This window comes from Mercenaria mercenaria, chromosome 6, assembly GCF_021730395.1.
Source record: "Mercenaria mercenaria strain notata chromosome 6, MADL_Memer_1, whole genome shotgun sequence".
NCBI lineage: Eukaryota > Metazoa > Mollusca > Bivalvia > Venerida > Veneridae > Mercenaria > Mercenaria mercenaria.
Genome location: NC_069366.1, coordinates 1,585,729 through 1,613,723, shown reverse-complemented (window position 1 = coordinate 1,613,723; position 27,995 = coordinate 1,585,729). Strand labels below are relative to the sequence as shown.

Sequence of the window (27,995 nt, the reverse complement as noted above, 5' to 3'; positions counted from 1 at the left end):
TGAAACACAGAATTGATCATCGCCTTTAATTTGAAACAGAAATACAGACACATGAGCTTCGGTCAATACAGACACTAAATATATATGTTTCACAAAAGAGTGCTGGTTTTATCTAAAGATTATAAGAATAAGCTAATTGCACAGTTTCTTCTTATTTTCTTATTTCTTTCGATGATTTCTATTCGGTATCATCTACTCTGCATCATAAAATGAGCCGCGCCATTTTGTGGCTTTGCGACCAGCATGGATCCAGACCAGCCTGCGCAGTCTGGTCAGGATCCATTCTGTTCGCTTTCAAAGCATATTGCAATTAGAGAAACCGTTAGCGAACAGCACGGATCCTGACCAGACTACGCGGATGCGCAGGCTGATCTGGATCCATGCTGGACGCAAAGCCACTATGTTGCTTTTCTCATGGCGCAGCTCAAATATATTAAATAATACAGCTTACCCAGCATTTGTTATTTTGCCACTTTTAGAGTACGCGTAGAAATATGTTGGTTTGAATTTTTTAAAAATCAGTAAAATCAAACAAAGACATCATATAAGTTTAATCATTATTCAATTTTCAAACCATTTTGCAAAAGTAATAAAAATCACTAGAATTACTAAATTTACAAACCAGCAAAACACGTTATGAAGGAAGAAAGTGACAAAAGAAACAAAACATATGTTTGTCATACCACATCGAGAAAGAGCATTTGATATCTGTATGGTATTTAACCATTTTCTAGTAAAAAGTCAAAATGTTAACCTCATTATTCTTCCAAACTGTTATCATCCGTTTTCTGAAATCACAACTTTTGTCTGTAACTATTAAAGATAGAGCGTCGTACTGCATTGAACAGAATTATATATTTGCGTGAATCAATATTTTTGAAATTTTGCAATTTTATACATACTATGATGATCTAAATGCGTTTTTTTTATTTTATGCAAAAACTGTTAGTAATATTTTAGATATTAGCTAAAGTATGGGTTAGCTGTTCTGCTAACATAACATAACAATTCGACCTTACCTCATGATGAAATTGAGTGTTCAAAAAATCAGTTGACACAGATTGAATTACACATAATATGAAAGTAGAAGACTTAAGCAAACCAAACGCAGCAAGTTTTACAATATAAACAAAAACAAACACATTACTGAAAAGGGTAAACTTGACAGTATCATAACCTAATAAGGAACAAAATATGTACGGCAGATCGATAAACCTATTAATTGTAAAATATTTTTTTTTAAATATTTTTATTTACTGTTAGGAATAAAACTTGAACATGTACACATATAATTATGTACGTACACGTACGTGCAGGAAATTTATAAATATGCAATATGCATCATCTTAGAATGTCTGGTAGATTGTAAACCGGAGCAACTATCAACTGAAAATAAGAGTTTCAATCAATGTTCTGAATTTTGACACTCGGGAGCTAATTGATAAAGATGGTAAGAAACTAAACTTAGACATACAGATACATGTTAGAAGTTTTAAAATGTCTTTTTTTCCACATTCACAGTAATCTATGATTGCATATATAATGAAGAAGAAAAATACAACGTATGTTCAAATATACCGATCATAAAACATATCAAGTCTTACTTCAAAGTTCCACATATAATATCTCAAAAATGTACGAATGTTTTTGAGGACAGTTTCTGTGTTTTATCTTCTTATATACTACTATTTTCACACTGGATGTAGTTTGACTCCGAAAGAAGAAATGACCAGCATATAGAGATATAGTCTATAATGAGTTATAATGACTGACTGCTAACTTGTAATAATCATTTAACACGTATATGGAGAAAAGACGATTTGCAACTGAAAGACAATAAAAACTCCTACAGAATTTCACAAAAGTGGGACTACAGCCTGACAGAAGAATAAACTCTCTCTTTAACAAAATTACCTTTTAAAGCATATAATAAATAATTTTGAATTTAAGGAAATGAAACAAAAACCTTGGTGACAACAAATATCTTGTGTTTCATTGTAAGTTTTACAGATACAATAATAATGATAATTTATATGTATAGATAATGAAATATCCCTGTGGTATGCAATCGGAAAATACATTTGTACATTCAGTACAAAAAAAATGCGCAGAATAATGTAGTATTTTCATAAATATGTTTCATTTCAGTAGAAAACGACTTCTTATTTAAACATTAATTGTATTGTGTTTCAAAAAGCATAGTTTACATACTGTAAGTGTATCAATATTAGCGGAGTACTAATTTTCGCGCTATTAGCGGGATCAGGCATGCACTAACTCATGTCTAGCGGTAAGTGATATTTATAGTATTGAAAATACTGTTATCACAATGCAACGGAACACAGAGAAATATAAACTAATTGTGTAAATACGACAATAACTGCATTTCTAAATATAATACTGCAGAATTTTTAAATAGAATAATTTAGCATGTTTGAATATTAGTACAACAGTCATCTATTTTTGTAAATAAAGCTGTTTTTTCTTCTCCACTGTCCATAAAAATGGTATATAACACCTTCGGAGTAGATCGCCAGTTTGTCCGGTCTCGCTAATAACAAGTGTCACCATAACATTATACTGCTTTGAAAACCAAGTGGAAAATTGAAAACAAACAATTATCACCATTCTGTACTGTGTACATGTACAAATTTACAGTATACAGATTAACACTTATCTAAACGAATGTAGATTTTATGTCATACTGTAGACCTATGCATTTTTATGTGCATGCCTTGTCGATTTCATTACGAATACCATTCAGCTACCAACTGGCTATTTTAGCTCTGGTGATACTGCGCTAATACAAGTACGCGCTAATAAGTCGAAACTACTCAATTTAAGGCGTTTGCGCTAAACTTTAGCTGCGCTTATATAAGTACACTTACAGTAAATCACTGAGATATTTGGGTCAAATATGTAAGAAATGGTTGAAAACAGCACAAAAAACACACTAACATATTTAAAGATATATTAACATATATTGTATTTGAATACTTATATAAATATGTTTTATAGACCCTTATATACATGTTTTCACATTATTTTAAATCAGCTCACGAAATTTTATCTACTGCCTTCGCAAAAGTTCTCTTTGGGTGTCACTAGGTTTGGAAGAAGTTACCCCCGACTCTGTAATTATTAGTAATTACGACGGCTGGTTCATTTATTGTGCATAAAATGTTTGATACATGCCATGACAGGTCTGTTTATGGTAATAAATATCCATCATATGGCAACATAGAATACAAAAATAATGTGGCACGAGTCAATTTTGATTAACATATTCTGTAAAATGTTAACGACTTAGCTGATCAGAAATGAAATACACCAATTTAAAAATAATAAAACCATCAATTACAGAGCACTAGATTGTTATATGAAACCAATGTAGCTTTTCTTGAAAAGGGTAAATAATAAAATAAAATATATGTAAAACAAGTATTTATCTATAGATTTGGATCAAATCAGTGTTAAAGGTAACAGAAGCAAACTAAGTAAAATGTGTTAAGAGTCACCCAATTCTGGATCAATTTATCGGGAAAATAAAGTTTCAACACTCCATGAACCACACTTTTAAAGGCTATTAAAATAACAATCTAAAATAGTTATATTTTATCAGTAACAGCACAAAAGTAACTAGAAGACAATCACAATAACTACAATGATAAAGTAGTATATGTATCATGCTGGTAATGTGTATACTTCGAGAGTTACTGTATAGTTAAAGGTGCATGTCATCAGAGGCTGCCGGTTGCTCAGGACGCATATCTACTCCTCCAGCGTGATATGAACCAGGTTGTTGTTCTGTCGTTTCAGGATCTGTTGTGATATTTACAGGTTCAGCCAAGTGTTTATTTACAAGATCATCGCCGGAACTTAACTCGGGACTTGCAATACTTTGCTCTGCTCTTCCGTGTGTTTGCTGTGGTTTTGCTCCCTATCGCAAAGTGAATAATATACAATTATAAAAGCACCAAACTTTTTCATATATAACTAAAATCGGGATCGATGTAGTTTCGGTGATTAGCTCCCCGTTCCTGAAGTAATGTCAATGGCTCTTCAACCATCTTAAGTCGCCTTATAAACTAGAATGCATAGTAATTATTTAAAACCATAAAAAAGAAAAAAAAGAAAAAAAAAGAAAAAAAAATGCAATTTAGAATATAACTAGATTCTAAGTTACGTATTTGGTAATTTGTTCAATAAACCTACAATGATTAGACGTTCTAGCTTAAAACTGATTTTTGTCGTTTTCAGGAGTTGTTTTACACACCCTAGCAACCGATTAGGTGGGACATTATTATGAAATAGCATTACATGAGATACTTGATTATGCATGATCCCAAAGAACCAGAAAATGACATCATCTCGGAGTCCGAGTACGGGATGACATGCCACAAACGCGTTTAAACATTTAGTTTTCATTATATAGGTTACTGACTATCCAAAAGCGTTGACCCTTTTTTCAATATGCTTTTTGTCCATTTCGTGTTATATATTATGTCTGTTGTCTTGAGTGATGATGAAGAATGACAGTGTTACTTCCTTTTAACCAAAGTTTTCAAGAATCACTTATTCCCCTTGTTTTTGTCCCCCTCCCCTCCAAACCCCACCCGCCCCCACCAACTACTAACCTTTCTCTTCCCTCTTTTTTACCCCTTCACAGTTTCCATATGTAACTTCTTTTCACGCTGATATCAAACGTTTAACATTTAACATATGCTTTAAACAGTTTGCAATATTTTTATGAAGCGTTCATATAAAACGTTTCTGTATTTATATATTCTTCAATAAAAGCTACTTTTTTCACTGGATCCGCCCATATAAGCCGTAAAAAACGCGAGAAAAATCGCTTTGCCAGAGACGTTTATGTATTTCTGCGCAATTTGACATCTGTTATATGCGTCTTGTTTCTTCCATGATAACCTTTTTTGTATTAAAGATGCAATTATCCGTAGAATGTTTCGCTGCATCAGTTACCAGCTAAAACGCACTGCCACCAACAATATACGTACTTGCTCCTCCCCTTGTTTACTCCCGTTTTTGAAGTCGGCGATGATTATTTTTTGTAGATAACCATGAATGTATCAGAATCGCGTGTAACTTGTGCAATTGTTTGTTTTTAGGAATCATATTAATGATTCTGATAAGCATCCGTCGGTATGTTTTTATCTAATTTCTCGAATAATTTAGATAAAAAATTTGAAAGCGTGTCACTACGTTCGCACTCATCTGTACACGAAATGTGTTCCTACTCAAACTAATTCGAATATAAAGTTGTTATTCTTGTAATTGTGTTACTATTTTACAGTTTTTAAGTAATATGAACAATAATTGGTAATGCCATGTTTGTAATAAAACGAGAGGTAAAATCATTTAAAACCTTCAGTGCATGCTTTTGGTAGTGTTATTGATTTCTGGGCACTGGTTATGAATATGTAACACATGTTTACCGTTTCCAAGAACAACAGAATGGTAATTTAAAATGTACCGGAATCGTTAAGTCATCGCATAGGGAAACAATACATTTAGTCGTCGTGAAATGTTTTTTATGAAAGAATAGCGACAATACACGTTTGTTTTGTGTATTAACGTCTGCAGATGACCTCGAGATAGGTTTGTGACCTCGACCCTCTGTCTCGGTCACAAACATTCCTGCTGGCTTTTACAGACGTTAATATACAAAAAACGCGTTTTATCCCTATATAGATAACGTCCTTATCATGTTGCAAGCACAGAATTCAATATTCAGGGTTTCAGTTTGTTTATCAACGAGGTGATGTTTCATTTCGATTACTTGTTTATCAACGATAAAATGTCTGTTTTGTGTCTGACCTAGTCAAAAAAAATATGAACATTTTAACACAAAGCATATTTAACCTTAATATAAGGACGAACATTAACAAATTATTATCCAATTTCTGCATCGCACGACGGATCCGAATAATTTATATCAATCTTTATCATTGATTTTAAGTAACGATCGAATGATAAAACGTGTTTGACAGTCATTTTCTTTTAATTTTACCTTTGGAAGAGGATGATGATACCGTTCACACCATCTTATGAACGCTTTCCTGACTCTCTCGACTCGATGTTCTGGATCTGGACCTGTGACTTTACAGTATACACGTACACTATGTTCAGCAAAAGTATCAGGTAGTATGTAGGAAACCTTATATGATAAAACGACAATGTTATATTAGTTCAGTATTAAATTGATATAATTTAAGTCATTTAGATCAATAAGCTGAGACGTTCACACTTTGACAAGCCCCTATAAATTATTTTTGTATTCATACGCGTATTTCAATGTTTCATCATGACCCGAGCTGTACAGCAGTAAAAAATGTAAAATGGACCAAACATAATTCATGTTATTTGGAAATTCTTGGTGCCGAAAGCAAAATTATTAAAAAATGAAAAATCGGAATAACTAGGATAAAATATTCTTTTCTAAATGTTTATGTAAACTCCGTCTTTTATCTTTTATTTACACATAGAATAGAGTCATTCATGCATGAGTAAACCCTGCCTTATAACGCATGCATTTAATGTGTGCGTTATAAGGCAGGGTTAAAAAATGAAAGAACACCAGCAAAAATAACCAAACAGAATATTAATTGTAGTTTGACAAAAGGCCATAATGGCCCCAAGTTGCCCCCTTAACGGTGACTATTTGACCATGAACATATGAACGACACTGAATTGTGAATTGAAAAGAGGAGAAAATGTTTAAGTTAAGTGGTTGTCGATGGACGAAGGACGATGGACCATCCGCCTATACTAACTGCGCAACCAGAACCGAAAACAAATTAGTTCATTAAGTACTTCAGAAAGCACTTGAAATTGTAAATGTAAACATATCAAATATATACAAACACAAGTCAATATTCCTTACAAAGTGGAGAAACAGTCTTGAAGCTCAGAAACAAGTCATCAAAAGTTCTCTCATTAGTCAATGTGAGACATACATAAATATGAACATCACAAAAGCAAACACGAATAGAAAACTACCACTTGGAAAAAAGCGCGTCCAAAAGATGCAAAATTTTGCAGTGTTTCCTAACAGAAATATATATGCGAACTAGAAATCGGTATAATATTGTAAAGTTTGGTAACAATACGAAACAAACCTGATTTCTTGCCAACTTATCTGCTTCATTTATTTTGTCCTTTTGGAAAAATCTTACTTTATCCATTGGATTTTTGACTTCCATTCCGTAATCTAAGTTCACGATCTAAAATACTCAAAGTATGTATAACATTGACAAATACGGCGGTAGCATGTAAATATATAGGATATTTTGAACCATGACTGAATGAAGATTTTGATCATTGTTATAACAATACAATGTCTTACGAGGTACAAGAGGTAAACATACTTCTGTGAGACAATGCATTTACACGGTAGTCTTTTTCAGACTCCAAACAAATGACTGCATTATTATCTGGTTAAGTCTAAATCAACTTAATTTGATAATTTGATAACCATAACCCCACTCACATCATATCCAATGTAATTCTCTTCAACTGGGTGTTCGTCTTCTGTCATGATGTCATTGAACTGTTTTTTGAAATCTTCTTCATCCTTGAGCTTTCCTTTCTAAAACATGGAATGGAAAACGTTTATACACGAATAAGCTGCGGTCTAGCACCGACATCATACAGTGAGAGAATATAAAAATACTTACAGATAAAATCAAAGTTATAGACAGATGCTGCGTTAATCAATACATTAGAGTTCTACATGTTTGTGCATGCTATTTGCGCATAATATTTGTTTAATAATTAAATCGATTATACGTAACTAAAATTGACATCTTTTCATGTAATTCGATTGTTTCATGATGAAAACCGATGAACTGAGCAACTACAGATATTTTATAAGTGAAATGACACTACGTGTAAATAATAAGCAATGTCCTGTATGAATACTCTCGTCTATTGGAAATACTTTGTATTATATAAAAAGCAACAGAGGAAGATGTACACAACTACTACTTTTATGTTTGAAATGTTCATCCCAAGTTTAAATGGATATTTAAAGCATCATATCTTCAGGCGTTACAATTTCTAAGCAAGTATAAAACGGGAGGTATATTAGAACTGCGCATTTGTCTTTTTGACTGTGTGTGCTGAAAATGACTCTCGTGTCACTACGTTTCCTACATGCAGTGGGGAATGGAAGATGGGGGCCGTTTACACATAGTAAAAGACACACTAATACCTGAAAATATATAGGGTTTTCGGTAGTTATGCATATGTTGACAAAAATATACAGTTTTTCTTGTTGTTGTTGTTGTTTTTATGCCCCGAAGGTGGGCATATTAAAATCACACTGTCCGTCCGTGCGTACGTGCGTGCGTGTAAATTCTTGTACGGGCTGTAACACTTCCATCTATAAAGGGATTTTAAAATAACTTGGAATAAATGTTTACCATAATGAGACGACGTGTCATGCGCAAGACCTAAACCCCTAGCTCCAAGGTTAAGGTCACACTTAGAGGTTAAATGTTAACATGGTATGTTTCGTGTCCGGTCCATAACTCTGCCATCCATGAAGGAATTTTGAAACAACTTGGCATAAATGTTCACCATAATAAGACGACGTGTCAGGTGCAAGACACAGGCCCCTAGCTCCAAGGTCAAGCTCACACTTAGAGGTCAAATGTTAACATGGTCTGTTTCGTGTCCCGTCCATAACTCTGCCATTCATCAAGGGATTTTGAAATTACTTAGCATAAATGTTCCCCATAAGAGGATGACGTGTCATGCGTAAGATCCAGACCCCTAGCTCTAAGGTCAAGGTCACACTCAGAAGTTAAAGGTTAACATGGTCTGTTTCTCTTCCGGTCCATAACTCTGCCATTGATAAAGGGATTTTAAAATTACTTGGCAAAAACGTTCCCTATAATGAGATGACGTGTCATGCGCAAGACCCAGACCCCTAGTTTCAAGGTTAATGTCGCACTTATAAGTCAAAAGTGTTTCTTTTCTGGTCCATAATCAAAAGATTTGAAAATAATTCGACACAAAATGATGTGTGATTTTTGCGCAGACAACTGTAACATTCTTGGACACGCTTCTAATGCATTTGTCACCAATAGTGACAGCTCTTTTTTCTTTCTTTCTTATTTTTGTGATTTAGCAGAGAATGGGACTGCGTTTTTTTAAGAATTAGCGATTTTTAGATGATTTGCATGAAGTCCCGTAGCATTCAATCCTTATATATTTACATTTTTACGGTAGCTTGCTACAAAAATAAATAGTTTTCTTTCAAGTATCAGAAAATAAGTCTAAGGATATCTATCTTTTCAACACCTAAATAGAACAGCAAAAAAGACCCACCAACGTTCAATCTCAATTTAGTTGTCCAATAAAAATACAGGTCCTTGTTCTTATATGAAATATTGTTAAATCCAACGAAAAGTCAGTTTTGATCTTTATCATCAGAAAAAAAACAATTAAGCTATAATTTAATGCTCTTTTTAAACTGTGGCGTGCAATTTTGAAAGGATTTTTGAAAGGCGCCATATTGTCCATGTTTTTGTCGTGAATAACGTTCCAGTTATTTTTTACATCTATGTTGTTTGTACGAAAGTAAACGCTTTTTTCTTTCCCTACAAAATGTTAAGTGAATGTAGAGTAGTACATGTACATGTGACGTTAAGTTCCACTTAGTAGCAATGATGTCCTGTTTGCGATAGGTCCATTGAAAACTATTACAGGAGTTACCTATATAGCAACTACAGTATTGTGTAAAAGTTAAAAGGGTCATACATCCTAAACAAGGCATGGTTAATAATTCTGTAGATTTGTGACAGGGCCAATGAAAACTGTCCAAGAAGTTATTCGGACAAGGCTTATATTTGTATTGCACATTATACAATATTAAATTGTAGAGTTTTAAATCCTAGGTCGAGCAAGGTACATTCCTGTCAGGTTAATATGCACAAGTAAATTTCATAGTGATGCATTTCTATAACATTGGGCCAAATTCTTTAAAAACTTTAGGAGTTATTCGGAGAAATTCCAACAGACAAACGGACAGACAGATGGAAGGACAAGACGGCAACTATATGATACAATGAAAATTTTCGGGGAATATTAAAAGGGATTTTTGTCTTTGTACAAATAATATAAAACCATTCACCTCGACTTGCGTTTGTCCAACACACTTGTATAACCTTCTGTTTAAAATATCTTGTAAAATATCCCTTGCACGCACTATCCCAGGTTTGTTTTCTGATTCCGTGTCGTCTTTCTGTGATTCTAAACTGTGTGGTGAATACAAAATCAGTTGAATGACGTCATCATTGAGCTGTGTATAGGCCGCCATGTCGCTGGTTTCAACAATTTCGGAAATTCTAAAAGAATGAGTTTATACAGTAAAACTGAGAAAACTGAAGTTAATGTAGGAGTTTAGAAAGATGTTTTCAATTCATATGTGAGGGCCGTTCTAAACTTAATGACGATTGTGCTGAAATATAGTAAACTGTCAACTTCAAATTTAGTTTATCTCTTCAAAGTATTCGCCCCTGACTTCCACCCACTTCTGCAGTCGAGAAATCAAAGTGGTGAACGCTTCAGAGTAGTCTCTCCTTGTTATTGCCTAACGTAACTGAAAAATACCACTTCTATGTGCTTTATTCGATGAATATTTGCGCTCAGCCATTATCTTCTTCAGCTTTGGAGTGAAAAAAAATTCACAATGACTTAGCTCTGGTGAATAAGCGGAATGATTGATTTGAACTATTTTTTCATCTCTTAAAAACTTTTGAACTATGGCACTTTTGTGAGCCATAGCGTCGTCACAGCATCGGAGATCGCCGAGACCGGTCCTTTGACGCATTTGTTTTTCAATTTGTTTTGTATTTTTGTTTACCAGCTTTCAGTACGTTGTCTCTTTGAAACTATCCAGTGACTGACTTTCCTGACGGCGTAAGAATTTGTGCAAAGTACTCATTGAGTAAAAGAGGACAGTTTTAGTTCTATTTGCAATTACTGGTCTATGATCACCTTTTCGCAGCCACTGTCTGTTGTCAACACAACGATAAGGCTCATAAAAGAATACCCAGGTCTTATCTCCTGTAAAGAGCTGTGACACTAAAGTTGAGAACTTTTTCAGCCTATTGCTCCTCGGTGAACATGTGAGTAACTACCCATCGGGCACAAACCTTTTTTAAACCCAATTGCTTGGTAAGAATCTTAACAGTTCAGACGTCGTACCGCAGCAATGTTCTTTGACCTTGGGTCTGCCAGGACCTGTCCTGTTTTTAAGGACTGCCTGACTTTTTTAAATTTATGTACAAATCCTGTTTTCTCTGATACTGCAGACTTCCAGTACGAAGTATGCAGTTCACTGAGTATCTGCCTTGCAGTATTTCTAAAAATAGATACCCTGCTTTTAATGTACCCTCTGATTTCAGATTTTTGCTCGCTTTTCACAACTACATGTATATTGCTTAGTGTCTATGACTTCACCTTAAAAGAAATATCTCCGGTAGTTTTCAATAGAACTTTGTATCATTCGTGCATCATCCAAGTAAAGCACAAGTTCCGTGCATATCAAATTTTTACAGATGCACGCAGTTGTTATTATTTTTGGAATGGCCCTCGTATCTATATCATTACATACATATAATCAAACAAAACGCGTCAAAAATTAATTGATGAATGTCTTGGGTGCTTTGTATAACAATTAACCTGACTGACGTAAAAAGTACAAAGTATATGACAATCAAAATAATTTTTCTATGCTGTGTTATCTTTGGTAAAATATGTATATGTCTAGCACTTACTTCTTTCCAGCAATTAAAAATGTTTCATTTGCTGCAACCAAAGCATCACAAATCCTGAAATGAACACTGTACAATTAACCATTTTAATTCAGTTTTAATTGTAACGCCATAAGAATTGGATTATCTGCAAACGATAAGGCACAATCTATATATAGATTACTCAAAGGATAGATGTTTTTTCTTTAAGTGTTTAACAGCCTTGACAAAAGGAAATAACAGAGTGAATTATTCGTCAATACATGTTTTACATTTAACAAAATATAAGCGTTTGCTTTCTTGATTGTATTGATAAATCATTCCTTTTATTTTTAGCTCACCTCAGGTGAGTTTTTCTGATCGCTCGATGTCCGGCGTCCATCTGTCGTCTGTCGTCTGTCTGTCGTCTGTCAACATTTAGGTTGTGTATACGATAGAGGCTGTATTTTTCAACTGATCTTCATGAAATTTAGTCAGAATGATAAACCTTGATGAAATGTAGGCCGAATTCGAAAATGGATCATCTGGAGTAAAAAACTAGGTCACTAGGTCAAATCAAAGAAAAACCTTGTGTATGCGATAGAGGCTGTATTTTTCAATTAATCTTCGTGAATTTTAGTCAGAATAATTATATTGATGAAATCTAGGCTGAGTTTGAAAATGGGTTATCTGGGGTTACAAACTAGGTCACTAGGTCAAATCAAAGAAAAACATTGTGTATACGATAGAGGCTGTATTTTTCAATTAATCTTCATGAATTTTGGTCAGAATGATTACCTTGATGAAATCTAGGCCGAGTTCGAAAAAAAGTAATCTTGGATCAAAAAGTGGGTCACTAGGTCAAATAAAAGAAAAACATTGTTTATGTAATAGAGGCTATATTTTTCAATTAATCTTCATGCATTTTGGTCAAATTGATTGCCTTGATAAAATCTAGGCCAAGTTCGAATATGGATTATCTGGGATCAATAAATAGGTCACTAGGTCAAATCAAAGGAAAAGCTTGTATATGCGATAGAGGCTGTATTTTTCGATTGATCTTCCTGAAATTAAGTCAAAATGATAATCTTAATGAAATCTAGGCCGAGTTTGAAAATGGATTATCTGGGGGTCAAAAAGTAGGTCACTAGGTCAAATCAAAGAAAAACCTTGTGTATGCAATAGAGGCTGTATTTTTCAATTGATCTTCATGAAATTTGGTCAGAATAATTGCATTGATAAAATCTAGGTCACGTTTGAATATGGGTTATCTGCAGTAATAGGTCACTAGGTCAAATCAAATAAAAACATTGTGTATGCCATAGAGGCTATATTTTTTAAATTGATCTTCCTGAAATTAATTCAGAATGATTGCCTTGATGAAATCTAGGTCAAGTTTGAATATAGGTCATCTTGGGTCAAAAAGTAGGTCACTAGGTCAAATCAAACAAAAACCTTGTGTATGCGATAGAGGCTATATTTTGTAATTGATCTTCCTGAAATTTAGGCAGATTGATTGCCTTGATGTAATCTAGGTCAAGTTCGAATATTGGTCATCTGGGTCAAAAAGTAGGTCACTAGGTTAAAACAAAGGCAAACATTGTGTATGCGATAGAGGCTAAATTTTTTCAACTGATCTTCATGAAATTTGGTCAGAATGGTTGCCTTGATGAAATCTAGGTCAAGTTCAAATATGGATAGTCTGGGGTCAAAAAGTAGGTCACTAGGTCAAATCAAAGAAAAACCTTGTGTATGCGATAGAGGCTGTATTTTTCAATTGATCTTCATGAAATTTGGTCAGAATGATAGCCTTGATGAATTCTAGGTCTGATTCGAATATGTGTCATCTGGGGTCAAAAACTAGGTCACTAGGTCATATCAAAGAAAATACTTATTTATACTCTTTTTGCTCCAATTTTAATGATAATTGGTCAGAATATTTTTTTCCATGAAATCACTAGGTCAAACATGTTTACACTGTTATGGTGTGTTATGGTGTGTTTCTCAGGTGAGCGACCTAGGGCCATCTTGGTCCTCTTGTTAGAATATACATACTGCTACATTATATCGGAAGTAAGAAACATGTTGAAAATAAAACTGACAGAACGTGAAGTGGGTAAAGCTGTTGTTTATTAAGTTACGTTGGTTAGACATATATACAATGAATATAGTGATTTTATTCATATATTAATACACAACGGCGATGCAATAGGCCATCAAGCCGTGGAAAGGGCATACTTGCATGCATGTGTTCGTCTACCGTGCATAATACATACATCATTCCTATTAAGTTATGAGTCTTGTGTTGATATGCCCGCCTGTGCAGTGTCATTCTCGTATAGAACATGTCGTATAAATCCTGTCCATCCTAAAATATAAATGTAGACTTTAGTAATCTTAAAAGATTGTTCAGGTCGAACTTTTAAATAATCAAATATAAGACATTTCCCAGTAAATTAGAAGTTAACTCTGTTTTAATAAGGCAAATTACACCGCATTTTATATATTAATCATTCTTGATTATTTTCATTGAAAGAAAATTATATTCATATATAGCATACTTCCTCTCTGTAGCATATTTGTTTCGGGGGAAAGTTCCCATGTCCAGTCGTTCCATTATTTCCATTACCACCGTTCACTCCATTTTTGACCTCAATAACCCGTGCATTCGCAAAACACCGATTGTGATCAAAATTGACTTTCATTCCCAGCATAGAGCTATCACGCGCTATATAGTCCCACTTGTCAACATTTACTCCATTTCTGTTATTTGCCACAATCTTAAATAACCAATGTGATATGTTAGCTTCCATTGAATGTTCAACTGTGTATAAAGAAATGGAGTAGAGAAAACTCACAGGTGCAACTAACAAATTGTATGTGTTTTTCCCAACTTATTCGATGAAATTTGCAGTATGGAACATTATTATCTTTCTATCCTTAAAATGACACTAAATATCGACAGAAATCAAATGTTTAGTTTATGATGTCATTTTGATATTTGTTTGTTAGAATGTTAACATTAAAAACAGAATTTTATGTGGTTCGTTATATCACATACAATGTTATTTAATTCCTAAACCATTGTAAATAAGTCAGTTTGTTTACAATAAGATAAAATGAATTCATTACATAAACTTCCTTATAAGTGTTTCTTTCTCTCTGATTGTTAAATGCAGTATACAATACCTCATACATAAAACTCTTGCTCTTCTCTCTTCCTTTGTATGGCCAATTCTGGAATGCAAGTTAATGATTATGCAGAATGCAGTGTTAACACATATTTCCCTGAACTTCATCGTTCACTGAACAAGGTGTCATGTGGACCTTTCAAGCTAAATTCCTAACGTTAAAATAATTTTAACGATGCATATGTTACGCAGATTAGATTCCTCCAAAATATTAGATAATAATAAGTTGTTAACTGACATTCTATAAAAATTAATTTCATCATATTTAATGTAACAGTGCTTAAATAAAATATCTGGGAAACAAACTGTAAGAATTGCACACTTTACTGAATTTAACGTTTGTGATCATCGCTGTAATAACATACATGAACAAAGTTAATTCTTGTTCCATATAAGTTATGTTATTCTTGATGAATTTGGCTCAGTCTAAATAATTTCCAGGCAGGTAAAACAATGTTAAATAATTCATTTTGGGAAACAGATGGCACGGACGGAATATGCATATCCAGACGACTGAAACGATTTAAAATGAAGAACCTACGTAAAGGGATAACTGATGTTGCATTGATGCTGCTGACGTCTTTTATCATTGATTCAACTTGGGAACTCCTTAGCATTGAATCGTCCAATATAGAAATTCATTTTACATATTATGTATTTGTCCAGAATTAAAAAAATATTGTAAAGTCACGCGTTGCAAATGTGCGTCGTTCGTCAAATGGGTTTAAGATTTTTTACAGATAATTAATTTCTATTGTGTTAATACATGTTATATGTTAAAGAATACTTTTCTATGCTCGGAGCCGCAATTTTGAACAATATCATCTTATCCCTGTGATACACATCGCCATTGAGGAACCTGCCATGGTATTTTTCAATGTATATATCAAATTAACCAATTTTATAGTAATTTGCCAATGAAAAATATTTTCTTAAAAATATTTCAACTATAAAAATACCAGATATATTTCAACGTAATATTTTGATAATTCACTACAAAGCATGCAATAATTAATTTATGTATAGCTATGACTTACCCCTGTTTCAATATGTTTGGGTTCATCGATCATTTCTTCGATAAAAGTAAAGTCTCTTTCTTCAAATGTTTCAAAACCTGGTATTTTGCAGTCAGCAAGTATTTTCTGGATGTCCCGTTTAATTTCACCATTTTTGTTGTCTAACATATATCTAAACATTTTTCTTGCAGCTCCTTCGTGCTGTCAGCAATAAATATGTATGTTAAATCATTTCTAGTATACTTTGCATGAATTGTAGCGTTAGTCAGGCTCATATCTATCCGATATAACTGTTTACAAGAAGTCATATATACAATTACATTTTACGTAAGGTATGATTGTAATTAGATCACCAACGCATACCTAGTGATATGGATTCGTGTGAAGTTTCGGTAGCAAATCATAACATACTATCGAATCGACCAATTTTTAACACTAAAACAAATGACATATTACAAGCACTTTAAAAGTTTATAAGGTAAAGCTTTCAGCAAGCATTTAAAATTAAATTTTAGTTGATGTTTACCGTAAACTTTTTTTTCAGTCTTGGCATAAGCTTTTTTTCAAACACATGGGAAAATGGTCCTTGGCCTGCATCAAAACAATCAAAAGTAAAACATATGCACAACTTTACATACATTAAACTAAAATAGCCTACGTCTATTCTTTCCAAATTTTTCACAGAGGATTTTTTATCAATACAAGACTTTTGCCTAAAAAGGCCTAAGTCACACCTCTTTCGAATTTAATTTTTTGAATATTCAAATTGACCGCCATTTTAGATGGTAAAACTTCATTATTGATACATATTTATTAGCTGATTCATACTTTCTCCCAGGGTCAATTGATGGATTTTCATGAAATGATGTCAATGTTTACATTGGCCTGTCTGTATATCCGTCCGTTCGTCTGTATGTCAAGAATATTTTCTTTTTTAAATCAATACACTTGTGCTTACATATATAGAAGGACTTCATGTGTAGTTTGACTTTAATTCCAAACTTTGAAGTGAGATATATTGATTTTAGACCTTCTAACAGTCCATCGCAAAATCGTCTGTCTCAGAACAACTATCCATGCATGTGTATTACTAAATGCCTATTCCAAAATGTAACTTTGATGTACATCTGCGATTTAAAGTGTTTCTTGTTCAAATTTTCTGAATTTTAGTCGTTATGATATATGTAGGTAACACCATGTCTCTTCTCTCTATTCATTTTCATTTTTGGTCAGAAATTGGTCTATCTCTAAAAAGCATTATCAACGAAACAATAAGTGCATTATTTAATTACCGCCTTCATTTTTGAGCTTCGCATTTATGTCGGCTCTGTTTTAAACATGTCAATATTCTTTTCTAAAACTCAGCCGTTCTTTAATATTATGGTAGACAATTTCTGATTTACCGCCAGGTTCTTTATAAATAATACTTTAAAGGTTGATGATTAAGCGAATATATATTTGATAAAAACAAGAATAATGCATATAGAATTCAGTTATAAATACTATTCTGTATTTTCAAGACAGCAGATATAAGAAATGTTTTATCCATGATAAAACAAACTTATAGAACAAAAAAGTGTTGTGAAAGATGACTTATCCGACAGGAAGAGAATGAACAAAAGGCTTTACTAAACTTAAAGTAACGGATATATTAAATTATAAATATTTAGCCGACACAGATAAGTTGTCAGATTAACACAATAATTACTTGTAAAATGACATAATTTTTCATTTCTAAAATTTGCTTAAAGTTTTAAAAGGCATAAGAATCAGATGTCTATGGAATACAACAAACTATGAAATTCACAGAAAGCTGAGGCTTTGAATATTTTCCCCACTTTTACAGCGCTAGAACACTATTGTACATAAGACGTATTTTTAGGCCCACACAGTTCTTAAATTACAAAATTACTACTAGTGCATGCGTGAACTACTTAAGAAGAGTTGTCATCACCTAGAGATAGACGAAACTTCGGAATAACATAACTTAACATTAATTCCCTCTAGGTGAGTAAAAATAAAAATGAAGCACATGACATGGTATGTGGATGTATGCACAGTAAATTCTGGTTATTGCGAATTTTTCGGGACCAGCATTGTACAGTGCATTCATGTCATCAGCTGTCTTTGCATTTTTGTAAAAGGTATATTTTCATTTTTCAATTAATTTTATTATCGTACTATTAGATTGTTCATTTTGAAATATTCCCGAACTGTGAAGTATTTAAATGCTAACGGAAAACAAAAAGGCAAATTGCTGTGTTAAAATCATAATACAATGACAAAAATATTGGTTGAGAAAATCGGCAATTACATTTTCACTTCTAGAAGCTTTTGCCAGAGTAACTTGTCTAACCTAATAATCAGTTTTAATAATATGTTTTTTTTTCATAGATGTAATTTATAATTTTGCTTAAAGGTAAATGATTTTTTGTTAAAATCTATGATTGCAAGGTTTAAGCCAAAAATACAATATAGGCACAGTACTAGGGACAAAAAATCAGTTCAAACTGAATCTTTACCGGTTAAAAGTCGTACGATATACAAGTACATGTATTTGATAAGAGGTTCACAGTAAGATGTGATCATTCTTTATAACTGGTGATCTTAATTATTAAATGAAGGTTTTGGTGTTATACTTAGTTTAAACGAGATTAATATATATTGCTATTTCTTTTATAATTTCATGATTTAAAATTATACAATATCTACCCGGTGCTAAAGTAAAACCCATGTATAAAAATTCTGAAAATGACTTTTAGGGGTTTGTTATAACCTGTGTTATTTCAATATGTTTGAACAATGAGACATGGAAATGTGTTCCATATATCAAATAATTGGCTATAAGCACGTTCGCTATAACACAATTTATTTTACATGGAACAAAGGATGGATAAATTGGGACCGACCATTCGTTATTACATACGTACGGACAGATATTCAGACACACAAATGTGAAAAATGACTTTACTTCATGCAAATGCATAATCTGACCACAAGAGTAAGTATGAATCAGTTTATAGACAAACATATATAAAGAATGAAATAAAGAAGAAGTAAGAAATATTTACTTAGTGGCAGCAATTTAAATGTTCTAAAAATAGAATTACATAGAGCTGTAACTTTGACCTTTTTCAGCCAAAAGTCATATAATGTCTTATTGTACCCTTGTACAAAATTTGGTACTTTTGTCCAACCTTTCTCGATCTGTCGAAATTACATTGGCACTCTACTCCTTAGTCAGTCTATTCAAAATTCGTCACATTTAATAGAGATAATCATATTCCAGTAGCTAAAACAGAATGCAAAGTCTAAAAGATGAAATATCCTTTATAATTAAGTACGTATCTGTAAGTTCTCAAGCAAAATTCCTATGTTTGTATCGTTTTTTGTGATGCAGTTTATGCGATGTATATGTAATTCTTTACATGGCATGCAATTGTTGTTATTGTTCTGAAAACAACAAAAATAGTTTCATTCTAAACATTTTTGTATCAGTAAAATCAGTAAATTGGACAGATATCTACCCAAATCCATAATTTTGTTGAATAGGGTAAGATCTGAATTGATGCTACTCACCAAGGTCATGGCAAAGTCCAGCAATTTCCACACACAAAATGTCTCTATCCGTTATATCTTCGTCCGGTTGCCGTTCTCTTATTGTTTTTAACAACTTTCCAGCGAGATGACAAACACTGCAATAAGAAGTATGTAAGAATACAGTAACTACCAGAAAAACGAGGAACTGAAGTGATATATTTTGTTCTAAAACATTTAACTTTGTCTAATAAATATATATCATTTTGCGTAAATATTGCATTCCTCGGAGACTGATATGTAAAATGTTCACCTCGAGATATTTGAATATCGACCGAGGCTTCAGCTGAGGTCTATATTTATATTTTGAGGGGTGAACAGTTTTCATATCACCCTCTCAGGAATGCAACATTTATTTTATCATACCGAAACCAATATAACGGTCAAAACGAAAAAGATAACGGCCAAACACTTTATTGGAAAAGCAACATAACAAGTTACATGATTTATATGAATAATCATTAAAAGTAGATCATAATTACGCAGTAAAATAAAGACAGTAGAAGTCTTGAGTAGAAATCATTCCGAAACTGTGGCGAATATGCTGTAAGACATTTTTCAAGCAATATAAATAGTTTAGCCGTTATCAATAAACTGTTTACCATTTTTGTATTGATGCGCGTATTTCTGCGATGCGTCTGTGTCACAGACAACATCGACAGAAGTAACATTCGAAAAACTGCGATTATTTTATGAAACATATAATCATGAGCACTTAATTTCTTAATTAAATCATTACCTATCCGATGATTATAGTTTTGGTTCAAAATTTGATTTAAAAATGTAACACAGAGAGCAAATCATTTATCAAACACGTTCAAAGACGCTTTACATAACACAAAGGCAGTCAGTAAGTCACTCAGCTTCTAATAGTATAAATACAGTGTAGAAAATGAGATACATGTAATATTACACTGTCCAGCATATGATATTATCAGAAGTGAACTTTTTGAAAAAAGCGACAGAGATTTGTAATCGCTTTACTAATTTGTCAGACGGCATAAGTTAAATTTTATCTTTTCAAATACTGATATTGTTAAAACTGCTGCAAAATCCTGCTACCTTATATTAGAAGCTAGAACACAACTCGTATATTATAGTTAACAAAACAAGTGCATTCATGATCTTTACTTTTTGAATGGGATATATTTGAATATTTGGCAGATTGAGGTTGTATTGTAAGGGAGATAAATAAGATTGGTATAATACTCCATTCAAGTAGTAAGTTTTTGTTTTTTTATGTTTTTATGGGGCGTTTTCAGTTTATTGTAAGTACACAAGTATAGACTATATTAGCTTCTACTTGATATGAAACATTATTGTTTCAAAGCTAATTGTGTATATAGAGACTGTTCATCCTTTCTCTCTCAAAGCTTGAATGTATGAAATATTTTGGTATTATTTAATTCAAGTGTTTCAAATATTCAAGTTGTGATGTCTCTGGACAGCCTGTGATATATATAGATTGACTGTCCAAGAAAGTAGAGCTATTGTACTTGTCCCAATTACAGGGGCTTTAAAGGTTTTATTTTAGATATTCATGGAGCTGCAATGTGGTTATCTATTACTGAAAAGTTAACTTTATCATTTTTTGTTGTTATCAGGGGAAGTAAATCACCCGTAACTTCTTCATTTGAATTATAAAAGTTACTTCCCTTGCCTCAGTCATAATTTATACTAACGAAAGTTTTACAGATTCTCCTTTTTTCTTTTGATTGGTAACCTCACTCTGTAATATCTCTACAGTATTGCAGATAATGTAGTCATATTTGGAAATTTAAGTGTATATAGTTTGAGAGGATGGTGCTAATCAGTTTATGCCTGATCTGATCAGGGGTAATAATTGATATTTTACAGCCATTCTTTAAGCTTTGCATTTTTGTGCCAGTTTTGCTAATCACTTTTTATGTAAATTTCTTATGGAAGTTTTTAGGCTTGCTCGGATTAGATAGTTAAGTCAGGATTAGCACCATCAACTCAAGTTTTTAAACTTAATTACTATAGCAATTGTATTTCATAGTTATGTGAATATTGATAGTCTCTTATAATTCTGCTGAAGAATGGTCTTGCAAATGTTTTATAGTGTATAAACTATGTTTGTTTTTTATGACTGTATAATGTATGCAAGAATGAGACTTTAATAAAGAATATATATATACAGTGTGAACTGGCAAGAGTAACAGATCGAGGAAAAAAAGAGAACAGATAGACAGAAATCCATTAGATACAGGCCTGTCCGGCAAACATAGCCTAGCCTTTTTCAAATACACGCGAAGCTGTCTGTCTTTGGAAGAACCAGTACTGGACTCTTAGCTTAGAGCATTTCAGAAATTTCCAGTGCATGGACTGGGATTCGATACTTGGACCTCTGGATTGACAGCCAAGCGTGTTACCACTATACCACCAGTCCACTTGAAAAATGATGCGCAATATATCATTCTTGTCAATTTGTATACTTTTTATATTATATAAAATTCCTCAGTTGATGATAATGTTTATGAAATTTGGCAATTGATATCCGATTATCTGTAGAACATGTGTATTCAGCCAGTAATACACAATGATATGAATTATTAAATTAGTCAGCACAGATAAAAATCCACATACTGACATTAAGTTTAACCAATAAACGAAAATGATTATATACGTACCCTAGGGAATGTTCGAACCTGTTATGGCAGGCACCTGGATAAACCAGATAACAGGTATCAAGTTGTTTGATGTGCCGCAGTCGCTGGAACTGTGGTGTGTCTATGATTCTGATGCACACTGGATGGATCACTATCTGACCATGAATTGGGTCGTTGAATACCTTAAAATACATTGTTGTTGTTGTTTTTTTTTTTGTTTTGTTTTGTTTTTTTTTTTTTTTGGTTTCACGTCCCGCCGACAAAATTATAGGTCATATGGCGACTTTCCACCTTTGATGGTAGAGGAAGACCCCAGGTGCTCCTCCGTGCATTAAATAATCACGGGCGGGCACTTGACTAGAACCACCGACCTTTTGTAAGCCAGCTGGATAGCTTCCTCATATGAATAATTCAACGCCACAAGTGATGCTCGAACTCACATCGTTGAGGGGCAAGTGATATTGAAATTAATGAAGAAGGAAGACGTAAAGCCATTGGTAAAACGAAGGACGAAATATGATGAAACAAAATGTGTTCTTCACTTCCCTTATGCATATATTCTAATGGGACATTCCGTCATTCATATGCTTTTCTTGACATTAGATGTGCTGTGTTTCTAAACAAAAAACACACATTGCCAGTACGACAGTAAGGTGATGGTTAAATGTACAATAAATATTATTCAGAAAGTTTGAGTTGCATTGTACCAAGTTCATTTAGTTTTTGAAGCATGTTTTTATTTTTTCTAACAATTCTTTAACTGAACTCGAAGCAGGAAGGTGAACGTGATACAGTCAACTGCAAAATCAAATCGTCTTTACTAGCTAAGTCAGCTTGTTTAGCTTTCATTATGTCATCCAGGCCAGGCCATAACTGGCAGTGATAACCTGGCAATGACTTGAAGTAAGCGATCATAACCATTTCATCAATGAGACCAGACGTATTAAGAATGGTGTGATGATGCTCATATACTCTTTCTCACAAGAGGAAGTTGCATATCAATATAAATAGATAATCAGTCATCCAATACGTATGTCTTTTTTCTATTTTAGGTTCAGAGTATTTCACTTATCGGCGAGCGGTTATCCTAACCAGTGTTCGTGGATTCTGTACCAGTACTAACTTGTTTTTCGCAAGAAATTTCCAACGTCCAAATGAGCGTAATGACTTCAAGACACAATGTCTTTTATTAAATTGTCATGAAAAACATAACGCCTCGCCCAGCGATCGAACTCACGGCCCCTTGATCCGCAGATCTGCACTCCCCCTGTTGAGCTGAGCTAATAAATTCATGTAGAAAATTGTTGTTTATTTTCTTTCTGGGACGACGGTACATTTCAAAAGAGAATTAGACATGTTAACTCATAACAAGTGACCCTGTCTTAATGCAAAAATACACTACTCAGCAAAGATATGGTAAGTCGAGGAATATCCACATTTCTGAATTAGGATCATAAAGAGAAATTTTAAGAGTAGAATAGACAAGACGCTAGAATAACAAATCATCTCCCTCTGTCTGTTACGTGTGGTATTTAAGAGAAAAGCATAATGCAATATTTATACATTAATTAGGTTGCCATGATTACCTTTCTGTTCTTAAATATATTATTAGCGGATGTTGCTTTTGCACTAGACGTGTTAACATCGTTTCCCTGTGGCTGCAGGTCCGGTGTAGCCATACTTCTTGGATTGTCAGGCAATCTGGAGTGACATCAATGCAAAATCAATATCGCAGCATAATACACATTGTAATTAGAGAAATATAGTTGATGTATTATTCATATTTAAAAGTCCAGTTTAGTTGAACTTCTATACGCTGAGCACGACATTATGTCTGGAATCTGACTTTCCTTTTCTTAAGATATTCACACTTCAGTGCAAATTTCATTTGAAAGTGAACAAATTTTGTCATTTTTGTGTTGCATATTTCATTACCTTTCAATGAACAGACACAATCAAACCGAGTCTGCTATTATACTGATAGTTGCATTTTTTGCTTCCAAGGGATCTTTTTACAAATTTTATTACTGTCGATGATGGACGGCAAAATGTGAACAAACAGACGATTTAAATCATTAAAACCCACCGAAGTTCAGTAGACAGAGTTTTGCGAATTAAAGTGTTTACAACTTTAAGATCAATTTACTTTGCTTGAACAACCGTTCTAGCAGTACATACAGGATGTTTCACTGAGCTTAGAGAGTCTGAGACTCTCCATAATATTGATAGGCTGATATCGGTGTGCAAAGCTTTGAAATATAATCTTTATATTGTTTGCAGATTTATGACCTAAACTGATGAGACCTTTAAAGTTTTACATGAAATCGAAATATCCGAGTCCAACAGTGGGTCCTTGCTTATGCTTTCAGCAGAGCGCTTAACTTGTAATGTTGTTATATAATGTGTCATGAGTTTTACGCATCAAAATATTTATAATACATGTAGTTTGTTTTTTATATTGATAGACTAAATTATTACTTTTAGAAAATAACAATAGAATGCCAAGTTTGTGCTTGCAGGGCCAATGTATGCTCATATCACTGGATAAAATCATATCAAAAAAACTAACAATAGGAATATGTCTATTTATTTTTGCAATTTTGTTCAGTTTCTGCAGTACGATGAACCAGAGAACTCCAACAGGGCACACTTGACTATTAAGGTGTGTCATTTCTTAATACAATGTATAGCATTTTGTAATTATTTAAGAATCACGAGGCTAGTGTGATTGAAACTGAAGATGTTTTAGCTCGAACTAGTCAACATATACAAATAGGTAAACACAGAAAAATGTTACGTTTTATGTCCTTTAAGGAGGTAGTACACCTTGTTACCAGTGTAAACTCAAAGAAGTTGAACCGTAGCAATTTATTGTATTCCGTGTAAATTAATGTTTTAGCTGTTACAATCTCAAATTCGTTTATCTCTGTCCCTTCAAGTGCAATTTTTATCCAGGTTTGAAGTACATGACATTCCAAATGTATTTTATATTGAAAGAAGTAGGAAATTACGGATATTAAACACTTTTCAGTGTATTTCGGTTTCGCTGTAATACGTAGAAGTATGAGTAGTTGATAATTTTACTAGTTTGCGCGTTAGCTTTCTAAAATAAGCTCAACATTTATATGTCGCGGGGCTCGTGTTTCCTTGATAACGCATTTTCTCTCATTTTTAAATAACTATGTATGATAACGGGTTTTTCGACGGCCTCAGTGTCATTCTGTTAATGACCAACATGGTATTTGGGTAACATTATTAGCAGAATACTAAACACTTTACATAGTACCCTATTTATCTTGACGTTTTAAGTAACCATGGCAACAGAGATATTTTGAATATCTTAAATCTTGTTTTTGTCGTAACTTCTTAGAAAAATATATAACAAAATTATCTTCTCGTTTAATGCAGCTTTAAAGCATTTTATTTCTAAAGTAAGTAATATGCTCGTGTTATCTGCATTTATTCAAACTTTCAAAGCTTAAGATACTTACAGCAGTACCCCACGTCTGACATTTTTATGGAAAAAAATCATTATGCTTGCAATTATTATTCTCATGGATAGTGTTAAAACACAGATAAAAAGCTGAAGCAGACCAGTGTCAACGCCGTTGATTTTTACTTTTAGATCTATAGATTACGGGAATCGTTTCCATGGTATCATTGATTTAATTCAAGAAATCAATATTGTCTACTGAAATCTGAAATATTTTAGAGCACAGTTTTAGTATATAAGTGCCAAATTATCAATGGAAACGGAAACATAGGTATTATAAATCAAATTGCCCAATTTCTATTTGAAAATGGCCGTAATAAGTAACCTTTCACCCATTCATATTCTCAGAAGCATCAGTTACCATCATCAAATTTCTTATATTCCGTATAACATTTCAATATAACTTCATAAATACCGCAAAATATTGATCAATATTCAGAGCGAAAGACCGAAAAAATATTTAGGCAAATAATGGTTGTTTAAAAATAGTTCAAATAAACAAAAATGCTCAGAATTACGTAAAAACACGATAAAAACTATTTACGTCATTTTAAGGCAACAATGTTTTGTAGCGTTTCTGCGGTAATTTATTCATTATTTCAGCATTATTAAACCATTAAACATCAGATCAGAGACAGGTTAATGATTTTTTTAGAAGAATACATATACACGACAAGATTTTTTGTTTGTTTTGGGTTTAACGCCGTTTTTCAACAGTATTTCAGTCATGTAACGGCGGGCAGTTAACCTAACCAATGTTTCTGGATTCTGTACCAGTACAAAAATATTCTCCTCTGAATTATCAGAGGTGGAGGACGAATGATTTCAGATCCGATGTCTTTTATCAAATCGTCACGGAGAACATACGCCCCGCCAAGGGATCGAACTCCCGACCCCGAGATCCGTAGACCAACACTCTCCCAACTGAACTTAGTGGGCGGGCTTAAAACTAGGAAAGAAGCGAATACGATCATTGTTGGGGGCAGTACATTTGGCGTTGGCAACTGATACAATAAAACATTCTATGGTTTAGATTGCATCTTTTATGCTACGAAAAGAGGTCATTCTGGAAGAAACAAGACGCAGATACCAGATGTCAATCTGCTGAGAAATACATGTACGTCCCTGGGAAAGCATTTTAAAAATCAAAATCATGTATTTACAGCACGTGAACTGCCTTGTTTGCACACAATTTTTCTCCCGTTAATACATGGGCGGATCCAGTGACAAAAAGCAGTTTTTGTGCAAGAATAAGGTATATTACCTAACTAAGCAGCAAGGGAGCTGCACAATCTACCTGTTTAAGACAAGTGACTGATTAAGACAAGCTGAATTAAGAACAAAAAAAGACAATATGGGAGGTAAGCTGACTGGCTGCTTAAGGCCAGTGGTTGCTCAGGACAGATGATCACTAAGGCAAGTTCAACTATATGGCCGAAAGGTTAGCTACGATATGATGAAAACCAAATCAAAAGCAATGTTTTCGCTTCAGTGTCTTAAAATAATTAGACAAATAACGCAGTATGCTCATTTAACCAAACAATTGTTTGAAGAACACTTGTCTAAACTTTGTTCTAGCTTTATAATGGTATGAAATAAATCATGTGAAAAACCAGTTATTTAGGAACTAAGAAAATTAACTTGCAAAAGCTTAAGGAAGAAGATGAATGAGATTAGACAATGATATCAGTTATTACACTATTTTCTTAGGTTTGAAATATGTAGGCATATTCATTACTTTCATCAGATATAAAAACAAACACAGCAAAAATATTATTAATCATATCATTATAATCACACGAATGAAAACTGTGAGTGAAAGTTCAATCTTCAAAATCAGCTACGTTAGAATGGATATTTAAAGTCATGATTAAGCCGATATGTATAATTGTACTAACAAGTGTTTTGTGAAAAACGAAATACACGAATGGTAATAATAACAAAGGTAAGTAAATATGTCTTTAAACTTTCAGCAAATTCAAACAATTACCTCTTGGGTGATTGTCCTATCTTATGATTACAGTGAAACAAACACAAGCTGATACGGTATTACTTGAATGAACAATAATTTGCACAACTCTCGTTATATGTTAATTTGCAAATATCCAGATCTAATTTGTAACATGTTTTTCAGAAAACGAAAATATAAAAATGATTTTATCTGTAATTTATCTCTCTTTATCTCTCATCATAGTTGTATTGTAAGTTGCATGTTAAACGACCAACTATTCAAATACAACATGCAGATACGTATAGGTGATAAAAATGGGTAAACTATTGTTTAAAGTGATACATGTACAGAAGAT

The 27,995-nt window shown here is 33.2% G+C and overlaps 1 protein-coding gene across 1 annotated transcript; it reads right to left on the bottom strand.

Annotated features, from left to right (window-relative positions):
* Positions 1-10: 10 nt before the first annotated feature.
* On the bottom strand, positions 11-27,995 carry LOC123550336 (deoxynucleoside triphosphate triphosphohydrolase SAMHD1-like). Its single transcript, XM_053544944.1, has 15 exons — positions 27,680-27,995; positions 23,783-23,897; positions 22,218-22,378; positions 19,549-19,664; positions 16,496-16,560; positions 15,991-16,170; positions 14,952-14,999; positions 14,324-14,542; positions 14,039-14,130; positions 11,808-11,861; positions 10,160-10,373; positions 7,511-7,609; positions 7,140-7,244; positions 6,032-6,178; positions 11-3,940 (listed from the first exon to the last, which is right to left on the bottom strand). Exons 2-15 carry the CDS (start codon positions 23,873-23,875, stop codon positions 3,725-3,727), a joined length of 1,809 nt encoding a protein of 602 aa, XP_053400919.1. The 5' UTR covers positions 23,876-23,897; positions 27,680-27,995; the 3' UTR covers positions 11-3,724.